The 21,367-nt window shown below is 45.7% G+C and overlaps 1 protein-coding gene across 2 annotated transcripts in view; it reads right to left on the bottom strand.

Annotated features, from left to right (window-relative positions):
• Positions 1-21,367, bottom strand: part of RAB40C (RAB40C, member RAS oncogene family) — a 39,302-nt gene that overhangs the window by 3,905 nt on the left and 14,030 nt on the right. For both annotated transcript variants that reach the window (XM_064462216.1, XM_064462217.1), the window contains 4 exons: positions 13,412-13,472; positions 11,111-11,171; positions 1,466-1,543; positions 796-1,018 (listed from right to left, as the gene is read on the bottom strand). In XM_064462216.1, the coding sequence (XP_064318286.1) occupies positions 796-1,018; positions 1,466-1,543; positions 11,111-11,171; positions 13,412-13,472 (423 nt within the window). The remainder of the gene's footprint in view (positions 1-795; positions 1,019-1,465; positions 1,544-11,110; positions 11,172-13,411; positions 13,473-21,367) is intronic.

Genomic DNA, 21,367 nt, shown 5'->3' with positions numbered 1-21,367 from the left:
GGCAGATAATCCGGTGACTGGGGCTGGCAAACAGGATTTTCCCTCCCTCATGAGCAGGAGCTGAGGATCCATAGGAACACAGGTCACCCCTGGAGTGCAAATCTGCTGCTCAGACTGTCAGTGGGGCACACTGCTACCTCCAGCCAGGAACGTGGGACTTAAGACTATTTTACTTCAAACGCAACAGGCTGAGATGTAACACAGACTCTGCTTGAAGTTTGCCACACTTCAGCACATGTGCCTGGACATAAGGAAGACCCCAGCCCACTGCTCTGTGCCAACAGCAGGGATGTGATTTAGTCCCTTTCAGCTCCTTAGGCTCATTCTGCCTCCACATCCCTCCAAAAGAAGAGAGACAGGCTCAGGCAAAGGTAAGGACAGAGGTGCTTACACTTTGATTCATCCCACACAGCCATCTGACTGAAGTACTTTTAAGTTGTGAACTTAATTGCCCTCAGCCTCATCCAGAATAAGCGGAGAGGTGTAGGATGCCCCAGAGCAATTCAGATCCTAGACATGCTGAACTGTCTTCTGGAGCTGCCCATCCCTCACTGCTGCCTGTCCAATTCCTGGGCTATTTCAGGCTGCCTGCCGGGTTCCTGCACTAGTACAGGCAGCTTATTGTGGCTCAGCTTCAGCCTGTCTGACCCGAGGCATTTCTCCATGTTCGGTGCTTTCAGATCCCACAGTTACTAATAAACACACCTCCCACCAAGACAGTGAACCCTATCCCTCTATTTCAGCTCAGACAGCTCTCATGCCTTCCCCACATGGAGCATCTTCCTCACTACTGACCTCTGTTGGGTCTCCAGATCTTCTCCATGCCATGCCGCATGAGGACAATACGGGACAATTCTGTGAAGGACTCTATGACGTTGAAGTTGCACAGTGGGCTGACCTCGAAAAACGTCATGCAGTTCTTCTCCGCATAAGCCCGGGCCTGCTCCGTTGGCACCTGCCGCTTGAAGGCGAGGTGAAGCCTGTTTCCCACCAGGATCCGAGGGACGCCTGGGGCATGCTTTAAAAAAAAAAAAAAAAGAAAGAAGTGGAGAAATCACGGCTTGCCCTTAGTAAGGGCAGCCTACAATGAGATTTCTGCTTAGCTGCAATAACAATGAAGGGCAAAGAAATAGAAACTGCTCTGTGACTGACAGGGACTGCCAAAATCAGTATGACATGGCAACGAAGACTAATTTATCCCTTCTAAGTCCATTTTAGAGGAAACCTTCTCAGAAGACACCTTTCCTATCTTTCTTGGCGATTCCCAAGCCCTTTCCGACTATTCCGGATTTATACAGACATGGAGGGCAGACACTTATCCCCTTGCTTTGCTTATTAGCAGACTGCCACCATTTCCTCTCCATAGCGGAGCCATTCGTATCCCCATATCAGATGTGGCACCTCAGGTGGCACCTCCACAGAGTTTTGCTGTAGACTACCACACACGTTCTTCCATTCAACTTACCTCGTCTATTTCCTTTATCCATCGGTCTATCCCATCGAAGGACCAGCGATTAGTGATGTCGTACACCAAGAGAATTCCCTGGTGGAAGAAAATCAGGAGCGATCAGGAAGTTTCATAGCAGGCAAACTGAAAGGGAGACACACCTGAAAGACCACGTCCATATGCAGCAACCAAAAGGCTAAGGGGCAAAGCATTTCTCCGTTGCATTATTTGTGTGCTTGCTAGGGCAAAAACTGAGACAACAGGTTTGTACTAACTTGGTCCCAGAGTGTTAGGGAAGGTTTTACTCCTGTTTGGGCTTGAACATCCCCCAAAATATTTCTAGGGCAGCAATCTCTACAAAGGAAAAGGAACTGCCTTGGTGACTATGCATCTGGAAGAGTGAGGCTGTGCAAAACACACCCTCCTGCTATCAGAAACTCATAAAAACTCATAAATCCAAAACACAGCAGTATACCAGCTACTAGGAAGAAAATTAGCTCTATCCCATCTGAAACCAGGACAGCCAGAAACACTTTTTTCCCCTGGTGCAGAACAGCTGCATTCAGTGGTAAGGTGGTAGTAGAATATGACAAAGTTAATAAAGCACACCCATCTTCAGCATGTCTTCCCGCCCCAGAACCTGTCTCAATCTGTTGTCCCGCTGCTGGCAGGGAAGAAGTAGAGTGATGGCAATAAGCAACACAGCATCTCTGGAGGACAGATTTCATGACCAGGATCCATGTCAGGAACAGCAACACCGGCTGCCTTCAGCAATTTGTGATTGCTGCACTGGCAGAGAACAGACAAAGTACAGCGATGCTGGCAAACCCCAGAGGGTCAGATCAAAGGTCCTGCTGAAGGACCTTTTCTCCTGCTTTTTCTTCTGGAAGGAGAGGTACCTACTGCATCCTCAGGCCCACATCCATCTTCCCCAAACACTACCCACATCCATGACTCACTTCCCAGTCACCTCTCAAGGTGCAGCACAATGGTGCTGGCAATGAGGACAGGCAGAATTCCAGACAGGAAAGTTTGTGCCTGCAGCCATGACAACCCAGAACAGCACCTTGGAGGGTCTCTACCCTCACCCCAAGCTTGGCTAGCAGGACTCAGGACCACGACCAGACTGCTTAGCCACCACTCAGGTCCACAGCAACTCTTAACAAGTGAGCTTTTCTTGAATCAAAGTTATTTCTGAGGACAGACACAAGGAAAGTAGGTTATGCATGGCCCTGCAGGCACACAAGTCAACACATCAGGAGCTGCCCCTCAGTACCAGTTGGGCACATACAGCATTTAGTGGATTGTCTTAAGCAGCCGCCTTTCTGCAACTCTCTCGTTATTTTTCTGACTTCTTGTCACTCTTTTCTTTGCAATCAAGGACATTTCAAGTGACAACAGGCACTTCAAGGTTACTTCACAGAATTGCAATTGAAGATGTCCTGAAATGGGAACAACGGAGAAACAGACGATCTTGTGCTGCGAGAGAAGGCACCCCAGCTGGGAACGCAATGCTGGATGAAAGGTAACCCAGCAGCAGCAAGACTAAGCTAAGGGCAAAACAAACCAGCCTGAGCTAGACTCCAGAATAACAGATCATTTAGCAGCAAGCTCAGCAGAACCAGTCTTCTCTGAATCAGGGGTATCCTAGGAACAGCCGCCCCTACAGCAAGTCTCCAGTGCAAGCAAAAGAGATCTTAAGTTGGCAAAGGAAAATCTTATCTGGCAGCCTAGTTCTCCCTAGGAGATGCCTAGATACAGCAGAGCAAAGGAAGGAGCTGACAAACTGCCTAGCATCTGTCACCCTCACGTACCAGTGGAGCTGCTCCTTTATTCATTGAAATGGAAGATCCACTACACAGATGGGATACACAAACTATACCCAGTCCTCCTGAAACACAGCTTTACAGTATTTGCTGCTGCCAAAGCCCACTGTGAACCAGGGGAAGCCTGTACAGAAGCCATGTATGTGATACACCTCAAGTTTATGAAAAAATAATCATCAGCATGAGATCTGGAGCACACAGGAATGATAAACGCCAGGGCATCTCAGCCACAAAGGCACTTGACTCCTTCTAATAGTCATGCCTTGAGCTGGCACTTGAAGTGTTCCCCCCATTTGGAAAAGCAGCCTTTCTCCAAGTATGCTGTGTGTGCCTCTACATTGTTTGCCTTTCTCTCAAAGCTCTCTCAATAAACAACTCTCACAAAGCTTGCCCAATTTTATTGTTTTTAAAAGTCTTGGTCAGAACAATTCTGGTTCTTGAGCTTTATCCCCAGCCCCACTGCACAGCACTTCCAGCCCAGACAGTCACTCTGCAGGCGAAGCTTACTTCTTCTGTCTTCGCTGGCCCTCCCACATGTATGCCTCTGCATTTGTACCATTTGCAGAAAGGCTCAAATGTATGAAAGAAAAGAAGTGAAGAGGGTACAAAAGGCAAGTCATGCGTGGTGGGTTGGTTTCCATGTTTGATAGCCTGACGTGAAAAGTGAGCCCTTTGGGCTTGCAGTTATTCTGAGGGACCTGATGATAAGTTTTCCTAATTTGCGGAAGTGTGTGTGGACTAGGGAAACAGATGCATCTTCTGTTTCATCCAAGGGAAGTCTAGGGCTCGTGTCTAGAGTCCATAATTTTTTGCAGTGTTATTTCTAGTTCAGTCAAAAAAATTCATACTCAAAAGGAAGTGCAGGTTGCTTTTGTTTTGGAAGAGTGAATCAGTTCACAAAACACATAAAGATACTGCTTTTCGTGAACCCAAATCAAGAAATACCAGGATACGTCATATTTTAAGTGCGTTTTAAAAAAAAATGTAATTTCTTTTCATTTTTTGTTGTATCTGTTTTGATTTTGGACTGCCAAGGCTGCACGTGTGAATGAATGAGAGTCAGGAAATCACAAAGCAAAAAGTTTGATGACCCCTTCCAAGACAAACTGCCAGCAAGTTAAATAAAGTCTACTTATTTTATTTCTGGATTGACAAGTTCCTTTAGCCAAGAGAAACAGACCCAAGACCTAGTTTGTGAAGACTGCTTCTGCCAGAAATATGCTCTAGGAGGAGAGAGTTTTTAAGCTTTCTGGCAGCTGCAGCCTGGATCTTCTTTAAATAGGAAAAAGGATAAAGCATCAGCAAAAACACACCCCCAGGTTCTCAGGAGCAGGCTGGAAGGTCAAGACCACGATATCTAAATGCAAGAGACAACAGTCTGCCAGCTTCCCCTCCAAGTCATAACACAGCTCCATGCATACACATTTGGAATTACGATTGTCAAGTAAAGCTTCCCAAAAGGTCAGAAGACACCAAGGCCAAGCTGTCTAATGCCTTGCTTCTCTCTCCATCCTCCCCAGCATGGGTATTAATATTAGCTTTACTATAACTCAGCAGAAGATAGAGGAAGCAGTCTTCAAAGCCTCTGGCCAGCTCATGGTGCTGCTGTTTAACCTTGTACTTGGTCCAAGCAGTGCTGGCATGCTCCAGACACCACGTTTCTAGAGCACACATCCCACATACACTTTGTCATTAGCATTTTCTCCTCTAGAGAGAACAGTACAGAGAGAGGCACACAGACAGGAAGCTGGCTCCATTTCTGCAGACAATTCTGAGTAAGATCTGTTGGGTTTTTCTTTTTACTTTAAAAAAAAGTCTCCTTTGGAATAATGTGCATAGAATTTTAATTTACTCAACTAGACAAATGAACAGTTTCCCATTTGCAGCCCAAATTGGACTTTAAGTGCCTAGATGATTGTCAACACCACATATCTCCATACCTCCCAGTTTTTAGTTTCACAATGCACCTTTGTAAGCGCTACGTACCCCAGGTTCCCACAACATGAAGTGAAACCTTCAGATTCTCTGATCAAGGGTATTCTGGAGCCCTCATCAACCCTCTAACAGCCGCCTTTTTCTCCTCAACCTGCCTATAGGGTTCTGTGTGAGGTAGATGACTGGACTCATCCCAGATCTGTCCCGGGTCTTTTCACAACTGATTTTCAAAGTTCATTTCCATTCTCTTTTTGTTCCACGCTACTGGGATTGGCACAACCCTAAGCACACCAGTGACAAATCCCCACATGAGTATGTTGCGTAGTGAACAAGGAACACAGAGATCATCTGTATCCAGCACCACACGTGGACGTTTACTCTGCCAAAACCCAAACTTGTTTTCAGCAGGAGTTTACACAAAGATTTGTCCATGTCGGGGGGGGGGGGGGGAGGGGTGGGAAAATCTGCTTGCTGCAGGTTTAGACCAGGCTTATAAGCAATAACCATATAAAGGTGAGAGAGAAGCAGCATGTTTACCCATCAGTGCAAAGCAAACTTCTCCAAAAAGCCTTCTCAAGTACTTCAGGAGCTGGATCCCCAGCCACTCACACAAGCATGGAAGAACACGGCTGGGGGAAGCAAGTGCCCACGTGACTGTCAAAGACTTCAGCTCAGTGCAGACAGATAACAGGGCAGCCAGGAAGGCGTCACTCGCTGGTATTCACCAATGGAATAAAGCTGTTGCTGAAGAAGCCTGGAAGCTCCCCCCCACCAACAAGATTTCTCTGGCTCGCAGGATGAAGTAAACCATAAACAAAGATCCAGCACTGACAGCAAACACTGTCTCCTGTTTGCTCTTTCAGAGCGACATTTGGTCATGGCTTTCCAGCTGGCACCTCAGACCTTGGCTCATGGGCAATTACATCCTGCTCCCAAAGCACTTCCCAGCAGCATAACATATTGGAGGGGTTATTTATCACTGAGCTTTTGATAGACATTTTGGCAGGCAGGGCGGATTCCTCCAGCAGCTGGACAGCCCCATCAAAATGACCTGAAGCAGGTACGGTATTTGCAGCAACCAAGAAAGACATAAGGTAGAACAGAACCTACATCTCAGTTTTCTGAGCTGCCAAAAAAGCCACCACCTTCCTGCATACTAAGAAGCCCTGAACAGGATAAACAGCAGATACTCGAATGACCTGCCTAAGCAGAACTCAACAATATTCATTATTCTGTTAGGGCTGCAGCTTTGCTGTAAGATGGGAGCATTTTTGAATGTTGATTATGGCTTCCTGTAGATGGCCTGAAACTATTCATGACAGACCTTCTGTATCACAATGTCTGGGAAGAGTTGAAAAGCCACGTTTCCAGAAACAGTTTAAATCACTGGCACATGAGGACATCAGGAACAATACTAGCACAGCTTCTTCCTTGCTAGATCAGAAAGCACCACCACAACCCTCTCCCTCCCCTCTGTGATGACCCTTGGAATAGCTTGCATTTGCTTGCAGCAGCCAGGAGAGCCATAGCTGCATGCAACAGTGAAGATCAGCGTGCCAGCTCTGCTGTCAGTATGATTGAGACCTTAAGGCCAAGCACAAAAAGTCAAAGAGTGGACGTCCAAGAGCAAAATGAAAGATTCGGAAGCATCTTTAAGCATCAGTAAATGTCTTTCACCATATGCTAACTCCGAGACAATTAATATAAAAATCCTTCTGCAACCCAGCAAGCTCCAAACTCCCTTAGTTCTGCAGGTCACAATGCTACTGGGTTTCCACTCTACCTGCCTCCACCTGGCCCTGCAGTCACCATGACGCAGCCTGCACTCTCCCTGCCCCACCAGTGGCTAGAGGCCAGTGCTCTGCTATCCCAGACACGATTGCTCCTCTTTAGCCCCAAAGAGAGACCCTGAAGTGATACGGCCAGGATCTGCAGGCCCAAGAGACCCTAAGAGGGAAGGGATGATGAAAGCAGCTGTGATTGGAGAGGGAAAACTCAAGCCTCAGGGAAGCAAGAAGAGAAAAGGAAGGGGGTCCCAGGCACACCAGTATACCACAAGCCTCCACCTTGAGGCACAGAGCTCATTGCATCCCTAATGAGAACAGATCAGCTAGGCAGGGTGGGGAGGGAAAGCATGACAGATCTGTGATCCTTGCAGCAAATCCTGAGGCAAACGTGGCTGGTCCGCCGTGGCTGAAAGAAGGGACTGGTCCTCATCTGAAGCCAACTCAAAGACAGTGAAGCTATTTTACTTTAGGTGTTTTCAAGAGGAAGAAGTTCCTGCCGAACATGAAAGCCACATGGCTACATACCCAGGCAAGTGGTGTGGAGTATAAATTTGGGAAGGCATCAGGGTACTCAAGAAGAGTCTTTTCACTGGAGAGGGACTAGCCTGCAGCCCAGACTGAGCAAATCATGAGGTTGTGCTTTGGGAGAAAGGAAAACTCCCAAGAAGGTCTGTGCCCTATTTAGAGACTGTTTTTCCGCTTTGCAGCCTCTCTAGGGTTTACTTCAGAAGATTCAATTCTTACCACTCCACTTGAGAAATAAAAAGGTGCGTGTGGGAAAGTCAGGTGTGAGTCCCTTACTTGAAGGTACTTTTCATACCAAGTATTCTCTTAAGCACTGGCTATTCAGATAGACTCACCCTGTTCTCAGTCACCCCTGTAAGGACTGCCAGGTTGGTGAGGGCAGCCTCCTGCTCTCACAGCCAACCTGTCAAAGTCCTCTTTGGAAACTCATTCTTCAAGCTCCCCTTGTGCTTCTTACAGGAAGCTCAGTTCAGAGTCTCAGCCCTTTACTCAGTGAGAACCTTCTGCTAATTTGCAGTGTGAAGGTGCTCATGGCCAGTTTATACCAAGCTGTTCTTGTACAAATATCACACTGCACTTTAAACAGAGCTTTCCCCACCCTGGCGTCTCTCTTCTCTGCTGTATTTATTCTTACTGAGCTTTTGGCTTGTTAGGTTAAAAAAAAAACCCACACAAAAAAAAGCTGTTTCTCTTGTCTCCAACTGGATGATTTGCATCAGGCTTCCTACGGCAGAAATCTTGAAGTCTGGTGATACTGAGACAGCAGAGAGGAGAGCAGATAGCTAAAGCAAAAGAATTCAGTACAGCCACAGCATTAAATACATCTTGAAGAAATAATAGAACTTGGGAGCATTTTATATCTTTTCCCCTGAGATCATGCTGGGTTAAGTTGTCTTTATGCTAAGGCTATGCCAGAAGTTAGCTTCTGCATACTGAAAATAACCGGAGGTGTTGAAGTCCATTCTTGCAACTATGCAGGCATTTGTTGTTCAAAACAAACAGTCCTCTTGCTTTGGTTAATCATATACTTTCCTCTTCCACTGAAAGATGTGGCAAGTTATTTAAGAGAGTCAATATCTGTATTCCTGCTAATACAGGAATGTTGCTATATCGCCACATGAGAGCTAATCACCTGATGCTGAAACCAATCTAAGTTTTACTCTGAGCCACGTGGAGAAAACTGTACAAGGACTAGCTACCAGCTTTCAAGAGGCACCCACTTTTCACTGTGCTCATCCCAAGAACACTTTCACAGGGCAGCAGAGAGACTTCACTTGGGAACTACCTCTCCTCCTACTGGGCAGGCTTCCTGTTTAGGGCTGTTTTGTTGTTTTTAAGCGTAAAGGCTGACTGTTCTGGCAGATCTGGACTGAGGCATCACAACAGTACTTTGGAAAAGGGATTTGTTGCATAAGCAGAACACAGGCTTTGAGGTAAAGGCGTACGTTACACCTTTCTGTGTAAGTAAGCTCCATACCCCAGCACTCAGCAATAAAGCATTAAAGCATTAAATAAAGCAATAAATAAATAAAGCATTAAAGGTCCCTATGCCTGGCTGATGAGGTTTATTGTGAACATCTCTCAGACAGACCCCTTGGGAGAGGTAAGCAGATAAGATGGACGAGGTGAGCCCTGCAGATGTTCAGGTGAGAGTTCCTAAAGCAACACTCGTAAACACAGCAGAAGTACAAGATGTTGCCTCCAAAGCAAAGAAGGTCAAGAACTTCATTTTGAGAAAGGAAGATAAAAGCAATCTTCAAATTTCAAACTTAAGGTCAGCCAGATACATGGCACCCAGCATCAAATGTAGCATCTAGGGAGAACAGGCTGCAGGAACCCAAAGGCTACACTGTGCAAGTGCCTTAGAGCTCCACTGCAGTTTCTAGACAGATGTGTACCTGTCTCTCCATCCAGTTCAAGTACTCTCATCACTACTTATTTCACTTTTCCTGTCTGCCCCAGTTTGCTGTATGGTGGCAGCAGCTACGAGTTCTGGCATGTGGGTACAGGCCCTGCTGGGTGCAGCCCTGGGGAGACACAGCACTTGCTCCGAGGATCTCAGAGTCTATGCAAAGGGGAAAAGGTCTTCTGCGCAGCAGTTTGGAAAAGCAGGTTATGCTGCATAAAGGGGTAAAAGATCTCAAATGGTATTTCTGGACATATTAGTTGAGAAGCCTGCCAGTTTCCATTCCCAGTTTGATTTGGGCATCCGCCACAGCATGTCTCAGAAAAAGAATGACCAAAGCTGTTATGTGGTCATCAGAAAACCACATTGACCTATTCTGTTTGTTTATAACTGCTAAGGGAAGTGACATGGGCTCAAGCCCACAGGTTATATTAGGATTGGAGCTCTAGATTTTTCTGAAATGCAGTAAGGGCAGAGGGAAGCTTAAAGATAAACTCGCACATTGGACCGAGCATGCTAACAGGAGATGCCATACTCTTCCACTGAAGAAGGTACGTTCCAACACTCCTTGCCTTGCACTTCTGCAAGCACCAGCAAATTGGCCTCTGCTTCAAAGGAGTTGCCTCAAAGCATCCACAACAGCAGAGATGTGCACAAACAAGAAGAGGAGGAGGAGATATCAACAGCACATCCAGGCAAAGTGCTTTCACATATACAGTACAAGTGAATTTGCAGGAAGTCTTAGCAAAAGAAAACATGATGGATTTTGACAGCTAGCAAAGCAAAGGTCTGCAACTACAAGGAGCAAAAAGCCAAGAGCAATAGTGGCAAGAGCCTGAATAAAAGTGGCAAAGTTTCCCAAAGGCTGGGAAGTCAGGAGCTTGATATATAGCTTCCGACTCTCAGCGTCTAAGAGAGGAGGAATTTTCTCTGAAGTTTTCCAATTTGGAAACAAAAGGGAAAACACAGTAGTTCATTTAACTTAGGAAGACTGTCCTGAAGGGACCCTGTCACATTCCTAAAAGGATGACAGTAAAACTCTAAGAAAGCACTGTTAACTAACAGCATTTTTTCAGAGGACCACAAGATTTTTCTGTTGTTCAGAATCTAGATGCTATTCTGGAGCAGGGCCCAAAGGAGAAGCTCAAAATGTAACGCTCTGTCTCGTGTTTTAAGGAACATACTTTATGAATCCAATTGAGCTGCTCTAGTTTCAAGTCTCCATCAAACATGCAAGTAGGAGCCACCCTATTTTTGGAACTGACTTGCAGGCAACACAGACTGGAAAAACTCCACTGGGAAAGCCAGTGTCATATTTAAACAAATTTGACAAACCTCAGAAAGTACGAGCTCCCACATTAAAGCTAAGGCAGATCTAGAGCTAGAATTGTCTTGTCCGCTATAACCCCATCTTCTCAGCCCTTCTCTAGAAACTAATACTGAAGATAGTCTGTAACAGACCTTTTCTGTAGCAGTCTAGGAAAGCCTGTCATTCACTACCCTCTCTCCCACCATTTAATAAAAACAGACTACCAAGACGACTTGCTGTACCTCTTGGCATTTACACAGATCATCTTATGCTTGATGTGGTCCTCTTCAGAGCTCTTTGCTATGGCATGGAAGGTTTTTACGGCCTGAAGGAAAAGCAAGCGTGCCCCATCAAAACATTGAGAGCAGCACTTACCTGGGCTCCTCTAGAGTAGGATCTGAAAATAGTGCAAAATCTTCCTTGCCCTGAGGTGTCCCTGCAAAAAAGAAAAGTAAAGTTACAGCTATGAAATCTGGAGATTCAAATCCCATACTGCATATCCCCTACTGGTCCTCCAAAAAAAAAAAAAAAACCAAAAACCCAAAAAACCAATGTTGGTCTTGTCAGATCTTTAGAACAGGCACAGTACCTAAACTGCTCTGCACATTGTTTTCTGAGAACAATCAGTGGGTGCATCACCACCTTTGGTTACAGTCAGACACACTCCAGATATCCTCGCTGTCATCATACTTCCCATGGAGAAGGTACAAACTAAAACCACTCAGCTACAGCACTACCTTATGATGTACAAGGATGTAAGTAATTTACTCCCTTGGGCAAACGATTTTCTCTCTAGTTCCCTACAGTCCATGGGAGTTGAAAGTCAGAGTGAGACCGCAGATCTCTCCTAGTCACGGAGAACAGCTGACCTACTGTGAAATGAATATAATCACTCAAGATATGAGAAATTGTCTTGCACCATCTAGTTTCACTTATTTTTCCATACATGTTAACCAGAAATGAAAGGAAGTATCTTTATTCACAGATCTCTGACAGAACAACTGACCTGGCTGATCACACCATACAGAGAGCTCAGGAACAGGACTAGGGAACAGCATTTCCAGCCCACTGCGACAAGGCACTGTTCAATCACTGTCATTTGTCCTGACTGCAACTTGTGGCATGGTGTAAATAAGTTTGACTACATTACCAGCACCTCTCAGTGCCTGCGGGAGCATGTGGGACAGTAAGCCAGAGCCCAGCCCACCAATTTAAACAGTATATACTGAAATGCATCATGGTAATTAGAGACACATTACACTGTCATATCTATTCCCTGGGCCAGGATAAAGTACACATTAATGAGCACTAAGAAGCCTGATGAGTCTCTCAATCCCAGTTTTGCACCAGCTATATGAAAAATACAGTCACCTCAAATTCAGGACAGTCATTCTTTCAGATCTAAAGCTTTCAAGATCATATCATTGGTCATGGATGTCAGTTTGACAGTCTGTGCTTAAATCTCCTTCTCCCCCAACAATGAAATATTGGGTTGTATGGGCAAAGTAATGGTAAAAGATTACATTAAGGCATCATAAACCAATGCTACCAGCTTTTCAGGTTCTGTGCTGGTTCTCCAGCTCAAGAATTACAGCAAAAAAAGAAGAGGGTTTCAAGAGGGAAGTAGTAAGTAACCACACACTTGGGGCTGAAATGTTAAAACAGACATCTTACAAGACAGACAAAAGAATATAAGCAGCACATATAAACATACAAGCTAGAAGAGATAAATTAGCTGCTTCTGTTCTTTTGTAAGAAAAATGAGGACATTCAGCTTCAGAGAGCAGTGGTATAACTAAACCATGAAACCATATGCTGCTGGAGTCAGTCACTGAGGTTGAGAACATGGCATTCATTCCTATTTAACAATTCACACAGATTACTAATATTCCTGTTACTTGATACAATTGCTGGTAAAGGGGCCATTTAATGTCATGTTTTAGAGCCTGTGTAATTTTCTAATAGATCCAGGTGAAACCCAGAATAGGGGCAGGCTACCTATCCTTCCCCTTTCATCTAGGGGATTGCTGTGGCAGCTTCTCAGCAGGTTAAACCTCAAAACTCAGCCAGAAGGACTCCAGATCTCCCTCCAGCGCTGACAGATAAGGCAGGAATCACCCCTCCCATGCAGCGTTCTTCCATCTCCATCCCAGTGTCAGGTCACTCCAGTAAGTCCTGCTCTCCAGGGGTTAACCATACTCTGACATGAACTCTGAGGTATATTCACTGCTCTTATTTTAATTTTCTACTCAAGTAATTGAAAAATATCCAGCTTCTGTAGGGACTAAGAGCTTCAACCATTTTTTTTAACTCCTCCTTTCTTATTCTCTCAGCTGTATTTCTCAGCCCAGGATTTCAGGAAAAAAAACAGTATTATTCCCAAAACAAGATTGTTCCCTCAGTGATTGAGAGCTGTATTGGAACACAGTCAGGTATGATGGAGAAAGACTGGCATTGGATTATTCCAGCAAAGAACAGCAAGCTGTTTGTGCTACTTGATTAACAGAAAAGGGTCTGGTTTGCTAGAATAACTCACTGGTAAGAACAGCTAGCAAGCCTCACTCTTCACCTGGGGATGCTCTGCATTCTCTGCAGCTTGGTACAGCATCCCACTAGCAGCACTACCACCCATCACTGGTCCTGCGCTCACAGCCGAAGCGGCTCAGAAACACTCACCAGAGTTCCAGCTTGACCCTTCTGCCATCCAATAAGATAGTAGTGGTCTTGTAGTCAATTCCTGAAAGGAAACCAATAAAGAGCTGAGCAAACGCCAAGCAGGTCTTCAAAGACAGACAAAAAAAATCTGCTCTACCCACCCAGATCTATCACTTCACGTTTACAGAAAGTGATGTTTTCTCCCTCTTGCCGTATTGCATGTTTGAGGGTTATAGAGACTTGATAGAAATAGACCTCTGCTTCAAGCCAAAGCCTACTCTTGTGGAGCTCTCTCCCTCTTCCCTAAAAATAGAGTCAATGCCCAAACTGCTTCTTACTTCTCCATTGTTGGATAAAACCTGTTAGGACCCAAGCTGTAGGAGGTTCAGAGGTCCTTAGTGCCATTCCAAGTGACAGTACTAAGTTACAGACTTTCGGGGTGTGTGGACTAGAGAAGCGAACAATTCAGAAGCATCTCTGCTAAGTCAGCCTGCAGATCCACCATTTCTCAAACATCACTGCCTGAAACATTGAAAGGACATTCTGGGAGGCGGGTGATACTGTACGCCTGTCCAGAGAATGCTGTTTCTTCTGAGCAGCTCTCAGGTGCGTGTCATACGGGGTCATGTAACGCAGAAAGCACTCCCCCTTTACCAACAGCTGAGAGAGCAGCACTGACAATTGCTTTTCATAGAGCCATAGTATCGAAGCAGAAGACGACCCTCAAAACCACATCACCAGGCTGTGCTGACAAGCTACTCATTCACATGATGGGTGTCCAGCGTCTTCAGATACAGAGAGTTTGTTAAAAACTGAGACCCCCTCTCTCACACTGAGGTAGAGAAGTTTAAAAGAAGGGGCAACTCCACTTGCAAGCAACATGTCCAAACCAAGCCGAACATGCTGCTCCCTAGGGCCCTGGGCACACGAGGGAAGAGGCACGACTGCACCTTCCACCTCCTTCCCCAAAGCCTGGGCTCAGGAACAGCCAAGGGGCACCACATGCCCAGGAAAAGCAGCTTCTTTACAAGCTCCAGTTAATAAGCTTCAAGTGTACTGAAGTTGCTTAAACACAAAGCACTGTGCACCATTACTACACACCCACTAAAGCATAAACTAATTTACCATCATCTTTAATAAAGCAGAGTCGCTTCACGCTGATTAGATCAACTTTATTTTTCCTCTCACCACTAGATATCAAACTTTGAATCCATAGTAAAAACCCACCGTTGTGTTACAACCCATATTTCCCTTTTCCTGCAAGGAGAATACAGCCCCAATAACAAAACAGACAAGTTTGTCAATAAAGCAAATGGATTTTTCTGAGTCATCAGCAGGAGCTCCCTGTTAGTGAAAAACAAATTAGATTTCAGCCTTCACAGGGTGCTATAAAAAGCAATAAAGATAATTATCTTTAATTCCAACTATTTCCAGTGTTTTATCACAGAAAACAGACAGTTTACATTTTATCTTCCTCCAGAGACAAGCCAATGATCTGTATTTATTTTCAGGCGGATATAAATCTCCCTCGTCCCCAGGTGTGGTGAGCAGCAGTGGGAGCAAGCCTGCTCCACAACCAGGAGGGAGCATCCAGACATCTGCTCCGCAGTTCCTGAACCAGGATCATCCACTGGCACAGGCTGACAGGCCATTAGGGAAGGGTCTAATTAAGCCTGCTGCCCTGTTTCAGGTGCAAAATCCCCAGAGAATCTGCTCCAAGCAGATCTGCCCCATTTCTCCTTCGGCACAAGAGCTGCCTGAAAGCAGTAAGTCCTCAGCACCCTCCATGCGAGCAGCCCAGGTGCACAGACAGAGCAGTTGTGTGCAAGCACTGAGGAGGGGGAATAATGACATTTTCAGGGTGCAGAGGCCACATGCTTCCACAAATGCCACCATCGTGTGAAACAAATCGCTCAACCATCAGCTCTTAAAAGATAGAGAAGTTCAGCTGCACTGGAAAGAGAAGACTCCTTAATGGAAATATCAAATACACAAACCCAGAAATGCCATCATTAGGCTCCATGCTCAGGAGCTGCCCAGACTATACCGCCAACACAGGGAACCAATATACATGATTCAGTCACCAGAGCAATGCTTTAAATACCCATTCCCTCCATGCCCATATGAAACTACACCACATACTTTAAATGAGAGCAATGTTGGCCTTTGGGCAGAATAATATGGCCAGGACTGAAGTGGGCAGCCACCAGAAAACAGCACTGGAAAACTTGCTGAGCTCCTGCTGCAACCACTCCTTGCTCCAAAGATACTCAGGGAAAATAAACTGGCAAAGTAAAAGTCCTTTATGCCCTTCACAGTGATGTCTATGCTCAGAAGGGAAGATATGCGAGATGGAGGGAGGAAGCAAGCACAAGGTGCATGGTTGTACTTGCCCCTGCAGACATCCCTTCCCGGGGGACAGGCAGGGATGGCAGTCCATCGCTGTGTGGGAAATTAAGAGCTCATCACGATGGAGTGGTTCCGGCAGGCTCTCCAGGCACCTGCTGCCCACCACAATTGACGTCAAACGCCGAATGCAAAATCACAGAGAAAGGAAAGTACCAAATCTATCTCTTCACATTTCCAGACAGCTGTCAGTCAGCTGGTTTCGCTGCCTGGCCTCAGGGCAGTCTGTGCCTTTGTGCAGGACTTCTCTCCTTGGCATGGAGATGAAGGTGGAGGTGAGGGGAAAAGGCCTTTCTGAAGACTGCACACCTGCAGTACTGCCGTGAAACTCCCCTGAGGAATTCGCATACACTTGGGTTAAAAGCAAAGCTGTTTTGACTTTTTATTCGAGGCTACAGTCAGCATTTACGCAGTACCTGGGTAATACAGGGTGGAGGAAAGTGATGCAGTTTTTAACTTGCCCCTAGTCCTAATTTGAATATACGCTAAATTTACAAAAGGTCTTTGAGCAAAATCTCTACCTACAAGCTCACTGATAAGGACAAAAGTGCACAGCTGCAACATTTGGGAGAAAATTTCAGCTTCCCTCTTCCATACACACTCAGTGCATCATGATAGCTCAGACTCCTGCTTGCACACATTTTTTTCTTTTGTTCTTTTTGTTTGTGTGTTTTTTTTAAGCTGCTTAGTACCCAGAGCAGGATGCAGCTCACAAGCACAGCTCTCCTGTAGCTGTGCAGGATGGCTGTGGCTTGCTGGTGCTAGAAAACTGCATCAATCACAGATGCCCTAAAAGTCGTGGGGCTCACCCCAGCCAGTACCTTACTATTTTAGCTCCAGTAACACACAGCAGTTCCCCAAGCTGAGCCCAGTACATACACCCCCCATTTACAGCTGACCAAGAAGCTGAACAGCCCAGCTCACTTTCCTAGGCCCAGCCCAGAGCTCAAGCTCAGCCTTGGCCTCCTCCTTGTCCCAGGGACCTGGGGACAGAGGGCCCCAGCCGCGCCGGCCCCAGCGGCCGCTAGATGCCACCACTGCACAGAGGCTGCTGGCAGTACGACAGCCACTGGTAGAACCTGCCGTGGCTGCGATGCACCAGGGCTGCTCCTCTGCCTTTTCATTTCAGGCAGCTCAGATGCCAATAAGTTTTAAAAATTTAATTTCTGTAGTTGACAGGGTTTCCCCCACCTGAGCATCACCTCTGCTCACAGTCAAGTACAGCTCATTTCGAGACTGACATTTATTCTCCACCAGAACATGCTTTGATCCCCTGGAAGGGATGTGCTGCTACAAACCCCATGCGATGCTCCTGCGGCACATGCAGCATCAGCAAACCAGCCAACTTGCCACCAGCAGCTGCCTCCGCAATCTAGCCCGCCCCTTGGGGCACACAGCACTGGGGGAAAAGAAAACAGTCTTGTTTAAAGCTTATTTTATATCAACCAATCTCTTTCTTGACCAATATCTAGCATGATGCAACAAAATGAATGAGGCTTGGAAAACAAGTCTGGGCTGCTCTCTCTAATTTAGCATTCAGGCCGACTCCTCTGCTATTTTTCCAGTCTTGCTTTAGACTCCTACTTATGCTGACGCCATCTCAACCCCACTTCTCAAGCAGCAAGCTGACCTGGCACAGGGAGCTCTGCAAAGCAATCTGCTGTCACCAAGCTTGATGTCAGACACCCAATTCCCCTCTGCAGAGCTGGGTTTCACACTCCTGGGCAAGACTCCAGGGAATTCCAAACCTTTATTTCTTTTGCCAATTGGCACAAGGAAAACCTAAGAAAGCAAGCCATTTTCCCATGGGAATAGGCAGGATATATTATAGGAGAGTCTGACCTCTTCCAAATTACTCATGCAGAGCACAGCACACTTTGCATCAATACGACCTGAAAAAACAACCCACCTAGTCTTAGCTTAGTTAAATCTTAGACTATCACCTAAAAGATTACACCCGATACAACCAGGAAAAGTAAACCTCTCCAAGAGGAATGACGATTTTCTTCCAGCACTTGATACTACTTTGTATCAGGCTGTCAGTCCCTCTTCCTCTCGGGAATTCATGACATCCCTTTGCTCTGCCAAGCCCTGAACTGCATCTGCATGAGCAGCAGCACACCAAACACAACTGAGGAGGCAGGAAGCAAGCAGATACATGGAACTGGAAGTCACATTGGAAAAGGTAGAAAGACAAGGGAAATATATATTTCATGCTACTCTTGGGCTCTCCCTTTAAACAGATTAGTAACTCAGGAAAATCACTTTAAATAGCTCAAGTGAACAAGGCTCTATAAACATCTACTGCTCTAAGCACAGCAGCTTCTTGGCTTTGTGTAGGCCTTTGTTTTAGAGAAAAGGAGACAATTTTGCAGTTGCACACTCTCAAGATGACTCTGCCCTAATGGCTGGGCAGGGGACCAGAAGGGCTGCCTCCCCTTAAAAAGGCAGATTTGAGCAAAACCTTACAGCAGTAAGAGCAGCACGTGCCTTTTTCCTCCTTTAGCTTTCCAAGCGGATCTCCATGAAGTGCTGAAGTGAGAGTGATTCCAGTTCTCAGTGTAATGCTAGAGCCAACATTGCATTTTAGGTTATTGGTCCAAATCAAGTGTCCTCCTTCAGAGACGCTCTAATGATCCAACCCCCAGATAACAGCTTCACTGCTCCTATACAAATATCAAAAAGGTACAACTGGAGCTTGCCCCATGACAGAGGGACAAAGGGATTCGCCCCACATTAAGCCTGTTTTCCTGTGACGCTCCTTGAGAGCTATGTTGCAGCAGGCTGGCAGCAACATCTCTAGTTTGCATCTGCAGTGTCTTTGAGAAGAACATAGTTTATTCACAAGTCTGGGGCAGAAGACATTCCAGGTGATGCTCAAAAAACCTCTTCCCAAAGGGGGAGGAAGAGGGGAATTTAAAAAAAGGAAAAAAAAAAAAAAATCAACGCACTCAAGCAAGACTGATATAGTTTTGACACGTTTGCTTTCTTTCTGAGAGGCACTCTACTTATCACTTAGTCATTTACAGTTTGAGAGAATCAGATTGGCCAAAGATGCTTTTGCCACTTCATTTCTTAAATGGATTGTTTTCTGCTTGTGGGAGCTCAGAATCCACCACCTCACTTTCTGTTAATCCGCCCACAATAAAAACCAATGCATGTTATTTGAACTTCATTAAAAATATAATCAGTTCCCCCAGCTTACAGACATGTGCTGTATAATGCCACCTCAGCTATTTTTTTTAGTTAAATTGGGTTCAGTTTATTTATAATTCAAAAGAAGTTAACCAACCCATTTGCAAAGTGATATAAGGTCAATAGTCAAAACTTGAGGTGTTCAGTGATGATGAGCTAATGCCAATCCTTCAGTCAATGCATTGTATAAATAAGAAAATAAGATAAATTGAGTAGACTTGTGTTACCTACCTGACTAATGCTGCTTTTTGGCAGATTGTCATTTCATCTATAGATGTAATTAAGCCAGAGTGGTTCTGTTCTGCAACTGTCCAATAATGATGGCATTTGTGTCCTCAGAGGACTGATGAGCGAGATGTGCCCAATCTATTGGCACCACTAGAGAAACCCTCTGCTCTACTGGGAAATTTTAACACTGGCTCACAAGCCACCAGAAACACTCATTGTGCCGCCACAGTGGCTCACCCAGCAAGCCTGGTGATGGACTTTGCTCTGTGACTGTCACTAGCACAGCCGAGGCCACCACACCACAACTCTCTAACTGAAAATTCTGTATTTTCCCCCAAAGCATCTCCAAACACTTCTGTTCTCCTACAGGTCACTAGCTCTGATGAGTCTAGAAAAAGCTCTAGGACTTCTTAAAAGGTCTTGAAAGTTTGCAGGTCTAATGCCACACTGACCAGCAGCTGCTGGAAGGAGGGCAGAGTGCAGGGCTGGAACATAAAATAGAGAATATGCATCAAATATTTAACTTGCTGCGATATCACAGGGAACTGGAGTAACCAGCTATGAAGGGCTAGTTGTGCTGCATTGTGTTCGAGAGGATCCTCAGGAGAAAGCAATGTAGGTCTCTGCGAGCAACCGGCAAATCAATAACTGAAAAATTTAAAGACATGCCATGATTATAGAAGAGGCAAAAACCATCAAGAGTATGGAGTAAACCCTGTTTCTCCTGGGGCAGCACTGAGAATACTTCCCAGTCACCATGGTGGACTTTACAGACAAATTGCAACGAACTTGTAACCCAAGCATCGTGGAAATCCTTACTTAATACACAAGGAAGGATCAGAAGTCCTAATCATCCAGTGTGCAGCCGGTTTTGCGGCAGTGAATACATTCATTTAAAAGTAGAAAAACACCAAGAAATACTGTAGTGGGCCAATGGGATGTAAGCATTTTTTTACTTCCCTTTTGCAAAAGGAAAAAGTGAAGAATGAGTCTCCAATAAAGCTTCTTAACAGCAAGGACTCCAAGAGCTGTGGCTAAGCAGAGACAGGTAAATTTAGTTTAAGACCTTTATCACCAGTTCAGACAATGCTCTGGATGGCAGCAAGAACACCATAACCAATTGTGAATTTTTGGGAAGTTGTAAACTACACACATGAGTCCTGTCCCCTCCCTGGTGGTCTGTTACTGGCCAGACAGCCACTCAAGGGCAGTGGGGCCAGGCTGTTCAGTACAGCCCCAGGACAATCTGGGCAGGGCATCCCTTCTTCCAAGACTCTCTTGCAGAGCTGGCAGAGCCTGGCTGGTTATCACTTGGGCTCCCCAACCTCCCACGGTCTCTCAGCACACCTTTTGGGATATGCAGGCAGGTTTTTTAATCACATAAGCTAGCAGTTTTCTTAGTTGTGCATGCAAAATGCAAGCTGCTGAAAGGACCCTCCCTCTCCCTCCAAAGGGCTTGTGCAAACCTTCTGGCTGGATTAAAAGAGGAAAAACCAACCCAGCCATTAATCTGTGCAAAAACCAGTGCCGTGACTGTACAAGAGACTTGGTAACTGGAGCCCTTCTGTGCTCCGGTAAGTTCAGCCTAAAGCCATTAGTGCAGAAATTAATTCATCCCAAATGCCAGCAATAACTGCACAGTGTCCAAAGACAACTGTTTATTCTACCAAGTCCCTAGGCATCACAGGTGTTAACTAGACCCTTCTCAGCCAGGACTCTCGCAGCTCGGTTTTAAAATTGAAAGCCTTGTCCCTGTGCATGCAGGCATTGTGCGAGGCTGCCTGGCTCACTGAAAAAGCTGGAGAGACTGTGGCGTCCCATGCACAAGGGGAGAAGAGCTGGCAAATTGACCATGGCTGATGTTTTTGTAGGGGCAAGTTAATGATAAAAAGCAATAATCATTTCCAAAGGGGCAGCAGCATTGCGCTGCACCTGACATCTGGGATAGTATACCACTTGATTTCCTCCAAAACAAATTAGCAGGGATACCGCCGTGCCTGCTGAGTGCGGAGAAAGGGCAGAAGCAGTGACACCCAGCCAGTCCCACCCTCACCAACAAGCCAGAGAGAACAAATGAAGGAAGAGAAGTGCTGGGAGATCACAAAATTGAGGCCAAAAGATGGGTGCAGTAGCTCCAGGTCTGCGTTG

This window comes from Phalacrocorax carbo, chromosome 10 (assembly GCF_963921805.1).
Source record: "Phalacrocorax carbo chromosome 10, bPhaCar2.1, whole genome shotgun sequence".
Lineage (NCBI taxonomy): Eukaryota > Metazoa > Chordata > Aves > Suliformes > Phalacrocoracidae > Phalacrocorax > Phalacrocorax carbo.
This window is presented reverse-complemented; position numbering and strand designations above follow the sequence as displayed.